Raw genomic sequence first — 19,665 nt, 5'->3', positions numbered from 1 at the left:
CTAGATGTGGTAAGGCTGCATTTGCAAAGGTCATGCTGCAGCAGGTAAATCTACCTCTACATTTATACTATTTTTTGATTTTATACTATTTCCTGGGTCTCTTGTACAGAATGCTGAACCATGTCATATAACAGTGGACTGGTATAAGAACAAAGAATCCACGAATCGTGCAGTGGGACAAAGGGATTGAGCGCACCTTCTTCTGCTTTTCATCGTGTTATATCATATCAGAATAACTGAATATGACTGAAATACATTACCGTATTCACTGCATGAGGTGATATACTGTAAGTGTCTGCAGGCATTACAATCCAGGATAATAAGACTGTAAATAGGCATGGCACGAGGCAAGTTGATTTCTATAACACCATCCATACACAAGGCAAGTCAAAGTGCTTCGCAAAGAGAAAGAAACGTAAAATTACCTTGAAATCATAGAATTGTGGCCCTGCCGACGTGAAAACTCACTACATTTGTTTACACGACAATGACACGTCTTTGAAAATGGCTTCAACAGGGAAATTTAAATTTTTCTTAGATGTGGAGCCCTGCACGTGTGTATGATGGTTAGACAGTCCTTCTTCCATACATACAGCTCATCTGCAACACAGTAAACAAATGGGATACACAGCAAACAAATCTGAAGCCTTCATAATCCATTAGTGGAATTAAAACTAACCACTATCAGAGATTCAACTGCATTCTGCATAAAGTATGCAACCAGCAGGTTTCGCAAAAGGAAATGCTTCTTCATAACAGTGCAATGTATTTGGTACCACTTTTATTCAAAAAAATAAATGAAAGACAATGTGGCAGGTGTGATAATGCCAGGGCCACCCTCATATCTGAGTGAATGGCACTGAGGTGGATCAGAGGTAATAACAAGAGGTGAATCAAATGAAACCGTGTCTGTATAAACAAGTGATCCCACACAGCAGGATGAAACACACTCCCTAATGATTCACACATCACACCTCTGTCTTTCATTATTTGAAAGCTGGCTTGCATTCAAAAGAATCTGACGCCTGACAGGATAAGGCTGCTTTAGGTTGTTTCTATGTAAATTGAAAAAAAAAAATAAAGAGCGGGGCTGTCTTCATGCAAAAGAGGCTTTGAGAAGAAAATGTTTTTTTCTTAACTGTGATGGAAAAATCTCAGAAACAGATTTAAAACGAGTAAAAAAATGTTTGGCTAATAAGCACAAAAGCATGAGGCTCTATATTATGTAATATTGTCTTCCTTGATTAAATATCCACCTAGACGTAGTGGAGAGGCTTGTGTGCCCAAAGGAGCCTGAGCGCTGAGTCGGTTGGTCAAAGGTCAGGGGCCGGACAAAGAGCAGTCTCCAGATTCGGGGTTTTGCACAAGAAAGACAACCCTGTCGTTTGAAAACCTGAACGTTACGGAAACACCTTCGAAAAACTCAACATCTGTGCAGGACGGTCCTCCGTAATCCTCACCAAGAACAGATGCTGACTGCAGAGCAGCAGGTCAGTCATGGTGAAGGACCGGCAGAGGAGGAGCGATGACGCCGCCGCCCTTCATGCCACTTGGCATAACGGGCACGAGTGAGCGAGAGAGGATGTGGTTGTGACAAGCCCTTTATTGGGTGGTGAAAAATAATTAATTAATCAGGTTGCTAACGAAAAGGAGTCTCTGTGAGAGCGGACCAGCATCGCACAAGTGGGACGATATAAACCAGAACTTGGTCAGACTCCAGCTGGAGGCGAGGGAATGAAGCCTGAAGCACTGGGACTGCATCCTTACTTTGTTTGTGTTTGCAGTGAGTTGCAATAAAGCAAAATCATGAAGCAAATGACAAGCATGGCATGTCACATGGAATTTGACACCACTGAGTTGGACATGTTGGCGGAGAAGGTTGTTAAACATATGGGAGTGTGAAAACAAATACATCCGGATTTCTCAAAAAGTCTCAAAGTTCTCTGAAAAAGATGATCAACCAAAATGATGAAGAAGGGATGCAACACAGAAAATATAAAGTCACCTGATAAAACAACAGTGGGGAGCCAGCCGAATAAAATACTTTTCATCCCAATAAGAGCAGCATTTCTGCTTCGGGTCAGTTTGCACATCCTTTTCAAACACAGATTATTATTATTATTATTATTATAATTAAATTAAGTGGGTTGAATGTGACTCTGACAGCGTATACTTTTTCAGTATTCTGCACAATCTGGCACACATGTCCGATGTTCCATATTCATGAATACCAGTCTAATCAAATCAATTCATTTTATTAGTATAGCACATTTAAACACAAGAAAGTCTCCAAAGTGATGTACATAGAATCATAAATACAATAAAACAAACATTTCCATGTGGCAACAAGCATTAATATTAAAATTCGTCCATAAATCTAGAATGATTCTAAATAAAAACAATAAAATCAAACAGATAAACATAGCAAAATGAATTAAAGACATAATCAGACATAGTAAAATAAATAAATGACACACGGATCAAAAAACTTATGCAAGGTTAAAAGCCAGGGAATAAAAATGGGTCTTAAAATGAGATTTAAAACACTCCACGTTGGCAGCTGTACAGACGTGGAGAGGGAGGGCGTTCCAAAGTCTAAAACATGATCAATCATTCAATAGTTCCTGTTCTTTTAAATATACAGTATGTGAGATGAATTCTTCAGTGCATCCAATTAATGCACCAGTTTCCACATGCATCACTTTTACACCCATTCCTATACAAGCAAACCTGTCAACCTCTAGAATATAAATACTTTGTTGATCCCAGAGGGAACTTCTCGTAGAGTACCGCCGCATGGAAAAATTATCAATAAAAAAGAAAAAAAATTAAATAAATAATGTTAATCATTAATATATACAGGGCTACAAAGTGACTAGAAAAAACATAAGAGGATTAAATTTACAGGAAAAACACAATTTCCAAAGAGGAGTTATGGGGTTCTATTACCACAGGATAGAAGGATCTTCTGTAGTGTTCTGTGATGAACTTTTGTGATTTTAGACATGACACCTGCACACAGTTCTGAATCATCTGCTGTCAACGAGCGACATTAGTTCAGAGCAAGCAACATCTGTTACATCAATTTCAGTCATGCAGTGCCAGTGCATTAATGTTCATCTCACAGCACTCCCTCTGAGAGGATATTTATGTCCATCTATCTTTTCAATAGAATCTTCAATTGATTCTAAATGCTCCAGTAAGAGTATTGACAGGAACTCGCAGGACAGAGTCCATCTTTCCCAGCATCACTTCCTGTTAACATACAAAGCTCTTAACAACTCGTCTCCATCACATCCTGAAGAGCGGCTCGTATCATGTTACCCCAGAGTGCAGCTTATTGATGGCTCCTGGAGTTTTTCTAAGTATAATAATAACAAGATGTGTGTGTGATGTGTGTGTGACCGCCAGCTCCCAGGTTCACTTCAGCTAACACAGCTTCAACTTTAAAGATCAACTTATAACTTTTCTATTTGATGTCTTTTTTGTTTTGGTAGCCTCAAGTCACCCTGGGCCATTTTATAGTGAAGTTGCTCCAGATAGATTTAGACGCCTGGAAGTTGCCTTCTGTCCCGTCTTTTTTTCCCCCCTCAGCAGAGGTTTCTTCACCAATTTCAGCACTCCTCACTCACGTTGGGTTTTTCTTTCTCTCATATATTAAATGCCATGAGGTGTGGTTATGGTGCTACACAACTTTTATCACAGCAGTAGCCAAGAAATAGACGAGGCTGGTGTCAAACTACAAAGACTCTGAAGGACCAGTACAAGAACAATGAGGGTATTTTCAACTTCACTGTTAAAAATCATGGCGCTCTGTCTTCAATCTTAGAAATCTCCTCTCTCACAGGTTCACACTCAGACCGATGTTTGTGGAAATACATATTCAACAGCACACACAACCCCACTTACAAAAATAGCCATGGCCATGCCTCTACTTGCTCCCATGTTCAGGCCCTGAGGACATTCTCCACCTACACAGTGAGAGATCTACAGTCTGTACACATGCAGAAGGCACTGCCAGCAACATTAGAAAGCTTTTTCCTTTTTTACTCAAAGTTCGTCTCGAAGGGGATGCACAGACACCGGAGCGGTAACAAGATTCACAAGCTGCCAGCATAATTAGTGCAAAAATAAAGTGTGTGACTTAAAATACGGTGAAAAAAACTACTTTCATATTCAGTTTTCCAGCATATATCTATTTTCAGAGACAGACGACAACAGTGGCACATAATTGGTGACACAATAAAACAGGAATCATCCGGCATGCCTCACTTCCCCTTTCTGGTTGGCTGACAGAGCGGCTGCCCTGGTCATCGTGTGGCTAATAGAGGATGAGAACACAGTTGCAGAGCTATCGAGACATGACAATTACACAACCAGGGAGCAGTGTGGGTGACGGGAGGACACAAGGAGTGACAAGAAGAACACCAGACAGCCACCAGGCTCTTTCACATTGTTTTTCTCTTGTTCAACATCAAGATTAAGAAAATTCAAGTCATCATTAACACCAAGCACTGATCTTAACTGTACATTTCAGGAGAAAAAACAGTTGGAAAACTTATTTGAATTAGCTGACCCATGCATGCAAATGGCAATGCAGCTCAATCATTTCTTTTTATCCAAATATACACGTGCAGTACTGTACCGTCACTGCTGTGTGGAAAGTTAGAGCCACAAACTATCTAGACAAGATGAAGAACAAGTATTCTTTTGTGTTGCCAAGCGATTTGAGTTCAATACAGCTGCAGATCCAGTGACCTCTCCTCTTTATTTTAATGCGTTTCTCATCAGTTGAACCAGAGCCAGATGGATAAAAAGGTGAAACTATGAAGCTGAGCCATGAAAACACAACAAAATAATTAACCTTTCTCACCCCATTCCCACTGATGTGCTCTTGAACATGATTGCATGACAGAAGATGAGCTTTAACTTCTATAGCAGATTTTAATTACACAATCACACATACGCTCACGACGACAACAGTCGGAGGGCTGTTGCTACTTTCAGTGCAAGACAACAACTTGCGGTACTAACTGAGCAACAGCTGCCCTACATTAGAGGCACACCACAGGCTGCGCATTCTACTGTTAACCTAATATTCACATTTTAGGACAGAAAACTGGGATATCAAGACTAAACCCATGCATACACAGGGGAAACGTTCATTCTCTATACAGAAATGTCCTGGCAAAAGAAAAAAAACAACTGGACTGCGGTTTTATTCTCCACTGAGTCTTAATGAAATCCCTCAGTCATATAGATTTAAACGAACTGCATCAAAACTATCTGAAAACCACATTTTAAGAAGCTTTTTGTTAGCTGCAGGTGTCTCATCAGACTGAATCTGATTAAGATAGGATATATTTAATTATAATAATTGCAGGGCCAAGCGAGGCTTCATATCTACTGTACTTGGTAACCTTTGTGTTTTTTTACACCTGCGATATTTAAAGACTTTTCATAAGTTTGGTTTTGATACGCTGAACTCTACAAATTCTTAAGCACAGATGTGTTGCATCTCAGGAAAGAAAAATATCTCGGCGAGGTTAACGAGAAGGTCTTATCGCTGCTGCCTGCAGCGTGCAGAGTTCAGCGCGACACGACGGAGAATAATGTGGGTGGGAGAGGAGATGAATCCGCCGTTGCCACTGCAGCAGCTCCCAGTTAAAATTGAGTGCATGTGCAACAATTTCCCTTCTCCTAACAATCCTCCTCAATGTCCTCCCCCTTTAATCATCTTCCTTTTTCTTCCTCACTCTCCCTGTCCGTCATCCTCTCGCCTCCCTCTCTCGTGCTCCTTCCTCCAGACTTCAGCTTCAGAACAGCAGCAGGCCCACACAACACGGACCCGGTTACCTTTGTTTCCCTCGTGTTGCATTTATTTATTTATTTATTTTTTTGAACCTGCAAAACTAAACATTGCAATGTGTCATTTAGCTATGTTGTTTTATAATAAAATAGATTTCAGTCCATCCTTCTTTCCCCCTCTATCGGAGATTGCTCACCTTCTCACACCAATGCGTCACGTTTTACTGACCTTTCGTAGAGATTTCATCAATGCAATACCATTTAAACACATATAAACACAACCATTCAAACTGCCACCCGCTTAAAGGTTAAAAAAATGACTTAAAATGCAATGCTAGCGTGACATTGCACTAATCAATAATAATCCATTTCTACCTGGAATCCAATTAAATGCCCCGAGCGGAGCTGTCATTTTTACAGAGATATCTCTATTTGCCGCCTGGACATGTGAGAGAGGACTGACCTTTTAGGCCAAATAGGAAGGTGTTGTCTGCTGTTTGTGCTTGTTCGCTCATAATCAGCTGACAGGGTGGGTTATAAAAACGACATGCTTGTGAGAATGATCACACACAAACGGCCAGAACAGAACGCAGGTTGCCTGAGCGCCTTCAGTCGTTGCAGAACTGGATGAGAGAATGCCACAAAAAAAAAGCCAAAGTACACGACACATTGCACTGGCAGGTAAAGAAAGAAGCAGCGCGGTCACAGCTCACGCCGCTGCTTCTCACACTGTCCTATTGTTCTTCTGACTGTAGCATAATATAGTGGGAGATGGTCACTTGTTGAGGGAGAAGGATTCCGACAGCAGCGATGCATCATGAGTGAATTCACATCGTGGACATGGAGGGAAATGTAAGAGCGAGCGAGAGTGCTGTCAAGAAATGGCAGGATATATAGAGAAACAAATGAGAGCGTGTTAAAGAGTACAGTGTGAGGTGGAAGGGAAGGTATCAGAAACCTCTCAGAAGGCAGACGGCAGCGAGGGCAATCATTTGAAGCTCATACTGAAGTTTCTTTTTAAAGGAAATAATCTGGGAAAAATCCATCATTCCATCTTTTACACCACTGACTTGGAAAGGCAGGTTGCAGGATCCAGTCTTAAGACGACGGGTGAAGGCAGGGTATAGAAAGACCACACACACTCTCATCCAACGTAAATGTTACATATTCCACTCCACACAAGTCCAAACAATTTCTTATTGCTGATGAGTCCGCACGAAGTGATTCACTAAATAATAATTATTTCAGTGACACAGCAGAGTGATTTACGAGCCTGTCCTTTTTAAACACTGCAGTCAGCTGCTTCAGGAAGTGGTTTATATTAAATATCACACCTGTCTGTCAGGGGAGTGTGGGTGGTTGTAATAGATCTATAAAGGCCACAGAAGAACACTCCCAATCCACAACTCCATGTAAAGTGGGTTATTTATTGTAATGAATTCAGTCCCCACTACAAAAAAATCCACAGAATCTTGATTGTGAAAGCAGTAAAAAAAAAGAAAAGAAAGAAAGCATGTTAAATGACGTACAAATCCCTCATTACTGCAGGACCCGACCAGAACAGATAAGGGGTAAAACCTGCATATAAGGGCTAACATGAAGAGACATACATTTATTCCAACTGTCCTCAACATCGCTGCACATCTCTTCCTGCAAAATGAATCCACTGCTTGGTAACGAAGCAGCCACCTGAGCGGAAAAGGTAATAATCACATATCAGGATGTTTTTCAGCTGTGGTTAAAATCCCTGAAGCGACTGCAGGGTTTATTGTTGGCATTCTTTCAAACTAAAGCAGCATCTTTTCAAAACAACAGAAAAAAGACACATTCATTCCAAAGTACACCCAATCTTCAAAACTGATTAGAAGTGGTGTCATATTCCTAATTGTAGCATCAGAGCAAATAATAATAATAATAATAATAATAATAATAAAAAAAAGGCTATGCACTTTTCAGCCATGGCAAATACTGTATTGTGTTGTTCAGTTAGGAGAAATTATCAATTAAATCACTTTATCATGATGAATATCAACTAGCAGACATAGTCAGTGTTGCTACTGGCCTAATGAGGACAAAGTCAATTCACAACCTTAATCTGCAGCAAGTATCTGCAATTAAAGGCGTTATCTGCTCTGCTGAAGGACCATTCTGCTGCCATCAATTATACAATGATGTGAACAAGGGGGTCAGCACATTAAAAATTCAATTTTAGCAGCAGTAACAGAGATGACCTGCAGCTAAGTCTGGAGATGAGGCGGTTCTGATGAGAGATTCGTCTCCTGTTTAGTGTAATCAGAGTATCCGACATTTCACTTAAAACGAGCTGTGAGGAAAAGCATTTTTCTACACCTACGACAACAATGCAACCAGTAATGTCGATTTACTGAAAATGACACTCGTATTACAACAGTGATTTGCGGGAAACCTTACTGGTGACAATCAAACTCGAATTCTTAAACAGACGATCCATTCACATATTTCAGAAATACCTCTTCACAGCCAGCAGATATTGGACACCATTGCGCCTCATTTGTGCAGACAGACAAGTCCCTGGTGAAATGCCATCTTGGTCACGCTCATTTCACGGCTCATTAATGCAATTATGCAGCATCTCCGTTTTAATGAAGAATGCGTCTGTGACGCTGCGTGTGACTTTCCGATGAAACCGTACAATGACAATGTATTTCTGCGCAGTTCACCCCCTCTTACCACAGAGTTGCTGAATAAGTTTCATTTCTGGGAGAGCAGCCGATTTGCCCACAGATCCTGCAGTTTGCAGAGGATTGTAGCTTTGAGCGAGGACAAATAAAACCTCTGACCCTCCTGGATCAATGTTCAACCCAACAGCAGGTAGAGTGGCTCTTTTCTTCTTGCTGTTGTTACTGTTGATGGAAAAGTGTCATCCAACAATGTCAGGTCAAGGACAGAATGATTAAAAAAAAAAAAAAAAAAAAAGGTAAAAACACGGTGGATACAAGAAAGAGGAAAAAACGAGGAGGAATAATGGGAATGAAGAGAGTCAAAGACTCAGGCAGGCTCTGAGTCGGTGCTCCACATCCAAGCTATTAGTTAATGTGTCACTCTAACACTAAACAGGCAGTGACAGTGAGTATCCCCAGCATGCACACACACACACACACACACACACACACACACACACACACACACACACACACACACACACACACACACACACACACACAAAGATCTGCCTCAACCAACACCAACTCTGACTAACAAGGCTGCACAGAGCAGACAGGAGGGATAAAGGAGTGGGAAAAAAAGAAGAAAATGACAGGAAGCCATCTGATAAATCACTGACAGCAAAAGACCAAAGAGGAATAATGGAGGAACTCAGCATTAAACAGAGGATGGGTGAAAAGAGAGGGTTATTATTAAAGAGACCGAGATGGGAAAAGGCAGATACGGTCAATCAAACAACGAGCCAGAGGAAGAAATCAAGCAAAATGAGCAAAACCTCAACAAAAAGTGAGGAGATATGAAAGCAAAATGAACTGCTGCTCCTCGTGCCAGCCCTAAATAAACAGGTCTTGGTCTGAAAAAAATGATAAACAATCACATGTGATTGATAAGGGTCCCGGTGGTGTGTAAAATCTGTAATAAAGCCATTAGTATCTTTCCCCCGAGGCAGGTTTCAGAGCTTGAGGAAGGCTGACAAATGCATCATATCTGTGCCATCTGTCACCAAATCACTGCCGGGCCAGCTGAGATTGATTGGACGAGATGCCGGGGGGGGAGAGGCCGCGCCGAGGTCTCACTTATTGAGCCTGGCGGTTTTTAAGGAGCCAGCTAATGAGCTATAGGGAAAGCTGAGTCGTGGGCGGGTGTCGAGCTCATAAAGGAGCTTTATGTGCATATGGGCGATGCGCGAGCAGAACATGCTCAACTCACACACACACGAGCAAAACTCAATTTCCTGCCAAAATGACACATGGGTGAGTAAACTTGCAATGTGACTTCGCGACAACATGCCAGCACACAAACACAAGGTACAAAATCCATAAAATGAGTGCTCGGACTGCCGTTTCGTAATATAAGCTGGTGGTAAATTGACTATACAAACATTAGCAGCAATGATCTGGTGTTGGCTTTAGCCAAGATATGGTATTCGGTGCTGGAGACTCATGTTTGCGCTGACTGGTGAGCCCATCACATGTTGGCGATTTCAAAGCCAGACAGCATTTGTTCTTACTGGGGAGAAGTAATTAATACACAGTCAACTTCTAATTTCCTGCAGCCGTTAAAGACAATACTCCACCAGCATTTTAAGGGGGAACGCAGATGTCTTTAAAAGTCTAGATTTCATATAAGCTCCTTTTCAAAGTGCCATGTTCACAACAGATCGTGTTTCACTTCAATAACGTAACAATACACAATTCCTGGTATCAACAGGTCAATGTCAGTGGCACAAAGAAAAAAAGGAGCAAAGTTAACAATTAACGAAATACTCCACTTTAAAAAACATCAACTGCTGTTGTAGGTTTAAAGCGCACACAGAGCATGAACTGTTTTGTATTGATTTGAAGATATAATTGAGTATTGTGAGGTTTCGGCGATGGATTTTCCATTTAAGGAAAACCAGGTGACACAGCTGCATGACTGCCGTCGACTGTGCGTCTTTATCGACCCTATGGCAGACAGGGAAGTTGCCATTTACGCTGCACTGGCTGGGCCCTGTGATCCACGTCTGCACAAAGCAGATATGAAATATGGATGGATGAGTCAGCTTGATTCATGAGGAACCCTGCAGTCAGAAAAGCAAAAACGTGGCATAACGCACAACATCTTTATGACATTTGGACTGAAATGCTGTCAGTAAGAAACTAACTTATCACCGAAAGCTCTCGCAGGGGTAATTAATAAACTCCAGTCCACCTAAAGTGGAGCACTGCGTCCAATATAGATTAATTCACTTGTTTGTAAACCACAAAGTCATATTTTGTTCTAAGCAACATCAACAATACAAACGGACTCGTTTTACCATTAAATAGAAACATATCAGCTCATTTTGAATTTCATGACATCTCAAAGAAAATGGGAACACCAAATACAACATGCTGCCTTCTCTTAATAATTTAACACAAACAAGACCCCGAGTTGCATTATTCAAGAAAACGAAGCACAGAAGAGTGTGCAGAAGCTAACCAGCGTTTTCAAGGATGAACTTTTGAAATGCCAAGACCACGACCACTTGGAAAGGGAAACTGAAGCCTCGATGTCTATGAATGATTTCCAATGATGCACACAGCAAGAAGTATTTTATTACTTAAGTAAGTAATTCTACTCATACTTGAGAATTTAACTCATGATCTATTTAACTGTGGTGTAAACATCCTATTTTATTAATGAATATTGGCTCAAAAATCAAACCTTTTGAGATACATGTTTTAGTCAGTAGTTTTCATTCTCTTAGCAGAAAATATTTCAGGTTTGTATCTAAATTAATTCATAAAATAAACAGATATAGATCAGTTTAATGTTCTTAATATATGATCGTGGTCAGAAATTCACCTGGATGCGTGGTGTGACTTGGGTGTTTACTGGTGAGCCGGTTTGTTGGTTTGAATGGTGCTGCTGCAACGCCGCCTCCGCGTGTCCCTGAGTGAAATCTTTAACTGCTCAGGAGGATGAGGGTCTGACATGTAACCTGCACTAAATCAATACATTCAGATCGCTGTGGCGACCCCAGAAACTAGCAGCTGAAAACACACAACGCCAATTTCATTGAATTGCTGCTATTGACAATATGATTAGTTGAAAAGTAGCTAATGCTTTGACTCCTTTCTCAGAAAAATTGATTTTTTTCACAAGTACTCAATGGATATTATTGAACAGCAAACACTGAAAGCATTGTTAAACTCTGTATGTACTGCTGAATCCTGTAAACTCGTTTCCAGTGTGAAAAAAGCATAAAACAACTGAAATTCAGGATAAGAACTGTACTGCAGCTCTATCTGTTACAGTCCAGGATTGTTACATAACCACACGGATATTTTCCAATATGCTGTTTTAATGTGGCGGCCAGACCCATAGAGACGTCTACATGGGAAGCGAGCTGTAAATAGAAAACAATATTAATCTCATGCTGATGGGAAATAACGGCGACTTGCAATTTGATTCAATTTCATTTGGTCCGAATTTCCTGAAATAGGTCTGACTGGAGCCGTTCCAGCTGCCATTCCTCAGACTCAAACGATATGATCAAAAATGATAAAAAGCAAATAGCATCAGCAGGTGGCAAATCACTGCTGTCAGCCTCACACGGATCGCCTGCATATCGCCGGAGGTCTCTCACTGAACCCGCCGAGGAAGATTTAGGCTATTTCCCTCTCACGTACAACTGCCTTTTACCGGCGCTGAGAAGAGGCAGAATGAAGACGTCTCTCTTCAACGCACATGCACGGCGTGCACGCAAGCACACGGACTGACAGCACAATGTCTGTGGGGCTTTCCCATTGATGCAATCCTTTATCCTGACGCGAGCAGAGTACTAACCCCAACCTGTAGGCAGGCAAAGCCCTGAAACCACACTTCAGGGTTTAATCGCATGTAAAGCAGAGTGGGGTCAACTCTCCGGGCCAGCCAGACCCCATCTGTGTGCTCTGCCAAGAGAACTACCACACACACACACACACACACACACGCACACACACAACACACACACTTGACAAGGTTGTGTTGTCTCCCCTGAGACCAATTCATAGCTCGCTCTCCTCTGAAAACTGAAGAGCCATAAATTGTTTCCTCTTCCTCCCCTTGGTCCAATTGCCCAGGCCTGACAGTGATATTTTGCTACCACGCACACATCCACACACACACACACACTCGAGAGCAGCAGGTTACGTCGAGCTGAGAAGCAGGTTCTATTTCATCCCTCCTGACCGCCAGAGGCGGTGCTTCAAGCACTGAATGATCATTCTTGCGTATGCACATGTCGAGAATAAATAACAACAACGTCACCTGGTGACCTCCGGTGACCTACGTGAGTCTATAAAGTCACGTGACACCGGAGACTCAGTCCCTTTTGTTCTTCTCGCGCATGGTCGAGTGCTTTGCTGCTTGGAGTATTTTTTGGGACCCACGGCTGCTGTTTGCGACTCACTGCTGTTAGCCCGTGACCTAGCTGCGTGCGGTCGGTGTTGCGAGCACGGCTCGCCCTCCGGGGCTGCGTGAGCTGCCTGTGGCTGTGTGGTGCGTCCTGCTTCAGCGTGGTGAGTATTTCCTGTTACCGTTTACGGTTTGGAAGCGGTTTTGTGTTTGTCTGTTGCCGTTTTCGGCGTGACTTTCTGTTTTGCTGCGGCTGTTTTCGGCTGGTTGTCTGGTGATAATTGGTTTATTGCCGTGTCCGGCTCCTTCTTGTTTGTTTGTTTTTTTTTTCTCCTTCCCTTTTTGGGTCTCCACGGGTGGCGTGTTCGCTCACGTGGCTGTGTTTGGTGGCTAATTTTTGCGGTCGTAGTGGCGTCTACGCCCGGTCTGACCCCCGGTTTGTGCAAGATGCTTGATTCTCCCTGTTGCCGGGACTGTTTGGCTCCGCTCCAACAGGACGATGGACATGATCTGTGCCCTTCCTGTCTGGGGGTGGCCCACCTGCAGGAGGGCCTCACTGAAAATGCTTGCCTGAACTGCAGCGTGATGCCCTTCTCGCTGCGTACGGCTCGCCTAGCCGCATTCGAGGGTTCGGCAGCATGGACATCTGCGTCGTCCTCTGCTCCGCTCCCTGCTGCGCAGGCGGTACGGCGCTCCGCTGCTGGAGACGCTTCTTCCGCCCCACGTAAACGCTCCGCTGGGGGTGACACTGCTGCTCCACGGAAGCGGTCCAAAGGGGAGCGTTCTTCTTCACTGGCGGTGAAGGTTGATACTTTGACGTCTGAGCTGGCTCAGATGAAGGCTCTCCTCCAGGCTCTTCAGGGTGCGGAGGGTCGCCAGGAGGCCCCTGCACGTTCCACTGGGGACTCGTCCTCTCTTTGTGAGGAAGATGCCATATCTGTTGCGGCGTCAGATTCCCATTTTCAGGACTCTGACTCGCAGTTTTTTGGGCTACCGGATGTGAGCCCCGAGGCTTCTGAGGGGGGCTCTCAGGTGTCCGCCTCTTCCGTGAGGAGTGAGGATAATGCTGCTGTATCCGCGATTCGCACAGCGCTGGCGCGTCTGCATCTTGACGCACCTCCTACGCAGTCGGCTGCATCCTGTGCCTTTTTTCGACGACAGGCTTCTGCCACGGCTTTTTTGGTGCCGCCGTCGGCGGAATATATTGGCCAGCTTCAGGCCTGCTGGACCGATACGAAGGCCTTTTCGAAACCTACCGCTGATGGTAGGGCCCTGGCTTCGATGCAAGAGGCCGCTAAGTTTGGGTTGGACCGTATGCCGGCTGTTGAACCTGCTGTGGCCTCCCTTATTGTGCCCCCAGATGAGGCCTTGAGAACGGATGCTAGGTGCCCGCGTCCTCAATGTCGAGCTACTGACGAGCTGCTTTGCAGGGCTTATGAGGCGGGGGCTCGGATGGGACGGATTGGTAACTCCATGTCCCATCTGTTACTTGGCCTGGCTTCGTCTCTGGAAGCGGTGGGGGTGGACTCCCCTACACAGGGCCTTGTTGATGCTTCCCTACAGGCTTTTGCCTTCATGTCCCGGGAGTTAGGTCGCCTTCTGTCTACCTTAGTTCAGGCTCGGAGGCAGGTCTGGTTGGCGCAGTCCCCCCTGACGGAGTCTTGCAGGAGAACGCTGCGAAGTCTGCCTGTCCTCCCGGGTGAGCTTTTTGGCTCTGCTGCACTGGAGGCTCTGCAGCGTACGGCGCAGGCCACCCAAACGCGGCAACAGCTGGTGGGTCTTCACCGGCGGGCTCCTACACGCCTCGCCTCACAGGGGCCGAGCCCCAGGGTCTTCACCCCTTCCTCTGACCCTTTCACCGTTCCTCGGCTTCCCGTTTCGAGGTCGGTTAGGTTGCGGAGCGATCGACAGGGAGCCCCGGTTTCTCGTTCGCCTCAACCGGGGCAGAGGGGGCGGCGGCCCCCCAGGTCCTCTAAGGACCGTGGGGGCCGTCCATAGGTCTGGGGGGCCGGCGGTGGGTCGTTTTACCCCGGAGCAGCTCCGGTACTGGGCCGCCAACACTCGAGATCGTTGGGTGTTACACACGATTTCCGGCGGTTACAGGCTGCAGTTCCGCCGCCGGCCTCCTGTTTCGGGCCAGGTCCGGGTCACTTACATTCCGGACCCGGCGAGGTCCCGGGCGCTACAACGGGAAATTGTGACCTTGCTGGACAAGGGCGCGGTGGTGCCTGTGAACCCCCTGCGGGATCCAGGGGGGTTTTATTCCAGGTATTTCCTGGTCCCGAAGAGGACCGGGGACCTGCGACCGGTATTAGACCTACGGGGTCTGAACGAGTTTTTAAAGGTTTTACCTTTTCACATGCTGCGCACCAAGGATGTGCTCCACACGGTGGCAGAGGGCGAGTGGTTCACCAGCATCGACCTGAAGGATGCATACTTTCATGTACCGATCGCCCCTCCCCACTGGAGGTTCCTGCGCTTCGCTTTCCAGGGACGGCACTTCGAGTTCAGGGTCCTCCCCTTCGGCTTGTCCCTGTCTCCACGGGTGTTTACAAGGGTGGTGGCAGCTGCCCTCGCACCATTGCAAGCAAAGGGGTTGAAGATTCTGCCCTACCTGGACGACTGGCTCATTTGTGCACCGTCACGCGCGCAGGCTGTGCGGGACACGGAGACGGTCCTGATGCATGTTCGTCTGTTGGGGTTCAGGGTGAATTATGCCAAGAGCAGGTTGGACCCCACACAGAGCACCGTTTTTCTTGGGGTTGCTCTGGACACTGTCGCCATGACGGGTCGGCCGTCCCCTCAGCGGGTGGGGGACGTTGTGGAATCCCTGGCTGTGTTCCGAGAAGGACGACGGCTGCCGTTTGTTTGCTACCTGCGCCTCTTGGGGAAACTGGTTTCAGTTTCGGCTGTTGTTCCTCTGGGACTGCTCTACCTGCGCCCGTTGCAGATGTGGCTGAATGGCCTGCGGCTGGATCCGACACGGCTCGCTCACAGGCTCACAAGGGTGCGTGTGTCACGGGAGTGTCTCCTGTCCCTGGTTCCGTGGCGGGACAGCCTGTGGCTCAACCGTGGTGTGCAGCTGGGAGCCTCACCAGCGCGCCGCGAGGTTGTGTACACGGATGCATCATCCATGGGCTGGGGTGCGACCTGGCAGGGCCGTGTGGTGCAGGGGACATGGTCCCATCGGCTCTGAGGCGAGCACATCAATGTGCTGGAGCTGCTCGCAGTTTTTCTTGCTCTGCGGCGGTTGCTTCCGTGTCTGCGGGACAGACACGTCCTAGTGCGCTCAGACAACACGGCCGTGGTTTATCATATCAATCACATGGGGGGAACACGGTCTGTGAGGTTGACTCAGGTGGCGGCTCGGCTGCTTACCTGGGCGCATTCTCACCTGGCAGGGCTCCGGGCAGCGTACGTCCCGGGGCCGCAAAACGAGGTGGCGGACTCCCTCTCCCGGCAGTCGTTGCTGCCAGGGGAGTGGAAGCTGCATCCCCACGTCGTGACTCTGATTTGGAGGTCTTTCGGCAGGGCACGGGTGGATCTCTTTGCGTCCGCGGCTGCAACGCATTGCCCACTCTGGTTTTCCCTGGCGGACAGCACCAGTCCGCTTGGTCAGGATGCACTGGCACACGACTGGCCTCGGCAGCTCCTGTACGCATTCCCTCCTCTGCCCCTCATATTCCCGACTCTCCTCAGGGTGGCCCAGGGGGGCCACAGGCTTCTCTTGGTGGCCCCATTTTGGCCGGGGAGGACCTGGTTTCCGTTGCTGCGGAGGCTCTGCTGCGCCTCTCCGATGCGCCTCCCCTGCAGGGCAGACCTCCTGTCCCAGTTGAACGGCCGTGTCTGGCACCCCGATCCCAGTCGCCTCCAGCTCTGGGTTTGGCCGCTGCAAGGCCCGGGGTAGACTTTTCTGTGCTCACCGGGGGCGTGGGTCACACCATTACTAGTGCACGGGCGCCTTCCACACGGTCATTGTACGCCAATCGGTGGAAGATCTTCGATAAATGGTGTCAGGAGCGGGGACTGGACCCTGTACGCTGTCCGGTGGCGTCGATTCTGTCGTTCCTGCAGGGCCTGTTGGAAAGGGGGAGGTCTCCCTCTACCCTGAAGGTATATGTGGCGGCCATTTCCTGTTGGCACATTGAGGTGGATGGTGCGACTATAGGGGGCCATAAATTAATGTCCTTATTTTTAAAAGGTGCCCGGCGGTTGCGGCCTCCGACCCGCTGTATGGTTCCTCCGTGGGACCTCTCATTGGTGCTCGAGGCACTGCGCTCTCCGCCATTCGAACCGCTGACCGAGGTGGGCCTCAAATGGGTGTCGATGAAGACCGCGTTTCTTCTGGCAATGGCTTCGGCTAAACGTGTCGGGGAATTGCAGGCCCTCTCGGCCCACGAGTCCTGCTGTCGGTGGCGTCCGGATGGTTCGGGGGTTACGTTGTGGCCTAACCCCTCCTTTGTTCCTAAGGTGCCCTCAGCGGCTGCTATGGGGCCACTGGACCTGGCCCGTTTTGACTCGGGTTCTTCCTGTGAACAACTTTGCCCTGTGCGTGCTCTGTCCACCTACCTGCGGAGGACAGCGTCTATTAGGAGGTCTGACAGCCTTTTTGTGTGCTTTGCCGGGCCACGGGTGGGCCAGGCACTGTCTAAACAGCGGTTGTCACACTGGGTGGTGGGTGTCATCACGGAAGCCTATGCTCTTTGTGGTCAGCCGCTGCCTCCGGGGGTGAAGTGCCATTCCACCAGGAGCGTTTCCACTTCCTGGGCGGTGACGGCGGGGGTGCCGCTGGAGGCTGTATGTGCCGCTGCGTCGTGGACATCAGTCAACACTTTCGCCAGGTTCTACCGTGTCAACATGGCTGCTGCTCAACCGCTGGACGGCGTTCTGCGCCAGCATCGCCCTTCAATTGATTGAGGTGGGTGCATGAGTGGGTCCATTGATTCCTCGGGACCTTGTTGACACTAGTCATCCAGTGCTTGAAGCACCGCCTCTGGCGGTCAGGAGGGATGAAATAGAACGAAAGTTACGTATGTAACTACGGTTCTATGAATCCCGGATGACCGCCAGAGCGTTCAGTCCCTCGGAATCCTCGTGCTGCGCGAGAAGGTTCTTGGGACTGAGTCTCCGGTGTCACGTGACTTTATAGACTCACGTAGGTCACCGGAGGTCACCAGGTGACGTTGTTGTTATTTATTCTCGACATGTGCATACGCAAGAATGATCATTCAGTGCTTGAAGCACCGCCTCTGGCGGTCATCCGGGATTCATAGAACCGTAGTTACATACGTAACTTTCGATTTCTGTGAAGGATACAGGGGGGGGGAAATAACCACTGGGTTTTTGCAAGTTTACCCACTTAAAGAAAGGAGACATCTGTCATTTTCATCATAGGTAAGCACACTTCAACTGTGAGAGACAAGCTGAAAAAAACAATCGAGAAAATGTATGATTTTAAAATATATATATATACAGTATATGCAGCATTTTACTGAAACAGATTTCATCAGTATGTGAAGCAGGATCGAAACAGAAAAATATATTTGGTAGAGAAGCCTCTGTTTACAGTTACACAGGTTTTGCTGTGGATCGTGATCAGATTTGGAGGTCCATGCTGTGAGCCACTACACCACTGTGATGTCCTTCAGAATCCATGCCTGGCTTAAAAAGTGAGGATCAAAAGGTTTGAATATTAATTCAAACTGTGGATGTGCAGAAGGTAATTGAGTTTTTAAATTTGAGTTGATTATTATTAAGATTACATACCCAATACAAAACCAAAGATACAAGTACTTCAAAATACCGCCTTATTTGCAACTTCCCAGAAGGTCTGAACATGCAGCTCATGTGGGTTTATGATGAAGGGATTCAGAGCTGAAAGAAACTGCAGCGTGCTCGTTAATAGAAACAGAGCAAACATTGTGCCCGGTGTGGGCGGCCGGTCTGCTGGATGAGACCCCCCGGTGTCGCGCGGAGGGCGGACATTTAACAGGTGAAACGGGCGAGCTGGGACCAATTTCCCCTCCAGCCTCACGCCCATCGCCGGATCGATCACACCACACGGCAATTAATCCAGCGGTGACAGGTCTCCATAAAAGGGCCACGCATTTTCTGAAGAAGGCTTAATAGCCATTTAGAGGGATTCCACTGAAAAAGGTTCATGCTTTTTTATTTTCAACAATTAATAAATAATGTCATACTTGAACACAATTAAACCAGGTGCAGTGAGTAAAAGTCTCATGAACGTCCTTTTATAGCATCTAATTTGCATTTTTAAGAATGACGAGTGTTTTTTTTTTTTTTTTTTTTTTTCAAATAAAAAGCTAAAATGATAGATTTCAGACTTGGTAAATCTGGAACTCAATGTGCGAACAAAGATCTGAGCGTCGTTCAGACTCCAGAGACGCACAACTGTTGCTCCTCCAGCGCTGAAAGCGCTGCTCCAGCAGCAGGTGGGTCCCAAATAAATAAATAAATAACAAGCACTAACTTACATGTCGAAGTTCCTGCATGCGGTCCTTCATGGCTCCTGGTTTATCCGGGGGGGATCACTCCTGGATGTGAGGGATGGAGACGGAGCGGCGGGGCGGAGACCGGCTGGAGGCTGGAGGAGCGGCCGAGGCGGGAGGCGCGTCTGGCGGCTGCGAGGGGCGGAGATCTCCCGCTCTCTGCTCTGGGTCTGGATGCTGGGACCGCTTCACACCGCCGCCGGCTGACGCGCACGCAAGGTGAGGCGAGGCCTGTGACGGTTAACCCATTCCACACCTGCGACCCCCCCCCCTCCGGTAC

The 19,665-nt window shown here is 46.9% G+C and overlaps 1 protein-coding gene across 2 annotated transcripts in view; it reads right to left on the bottom strand.

Annotated features, from left to right (window-relative positions):
- Positions 1–19,649, bottom strand: part of stx1a (syntaxin 1A (brain)) — a 73,834-nt gene extending 54,185 nt beyond the window's left edge. For both annotated transcript variants that reach the window (XM_030107987.1, XM_030107988.1), the window contains exon 1: positions 19,371–19,649. In XM_030107987.1, coding sequence (XP_029963847.1) covers positions 19,371–19,400 — 30 coding nt within the window. In that variant the 5' untranslated portion in view covers positions 19,401–19,649. The remainder of the gene's footprint in view (positions 1–19,370) is intronic.
- Between the last annotated feature and the right edge of the window lie 16 nt (positions 19,650–19,665).

The sequence above is a fragment of the Salarias fasciatus genome, chromosome 14 (genome assembly GCF_902148845.1).
Source record: "Salarias fasciatus chromosome 14, fSalaFa1.1, whole genome shotgun sequence".
Lineage (NCBI taxonomy): Eukaryota > Metazoa > Chordata > Actinopteri > Blenniiformes > Blenniidae > Salarias > Salarias fasciatus.
The sequence above is the reverse complement of the archived record's forward strand: the minus strand, read 5'-3'. Positions and strand labels throughout refer to the sequence as shown.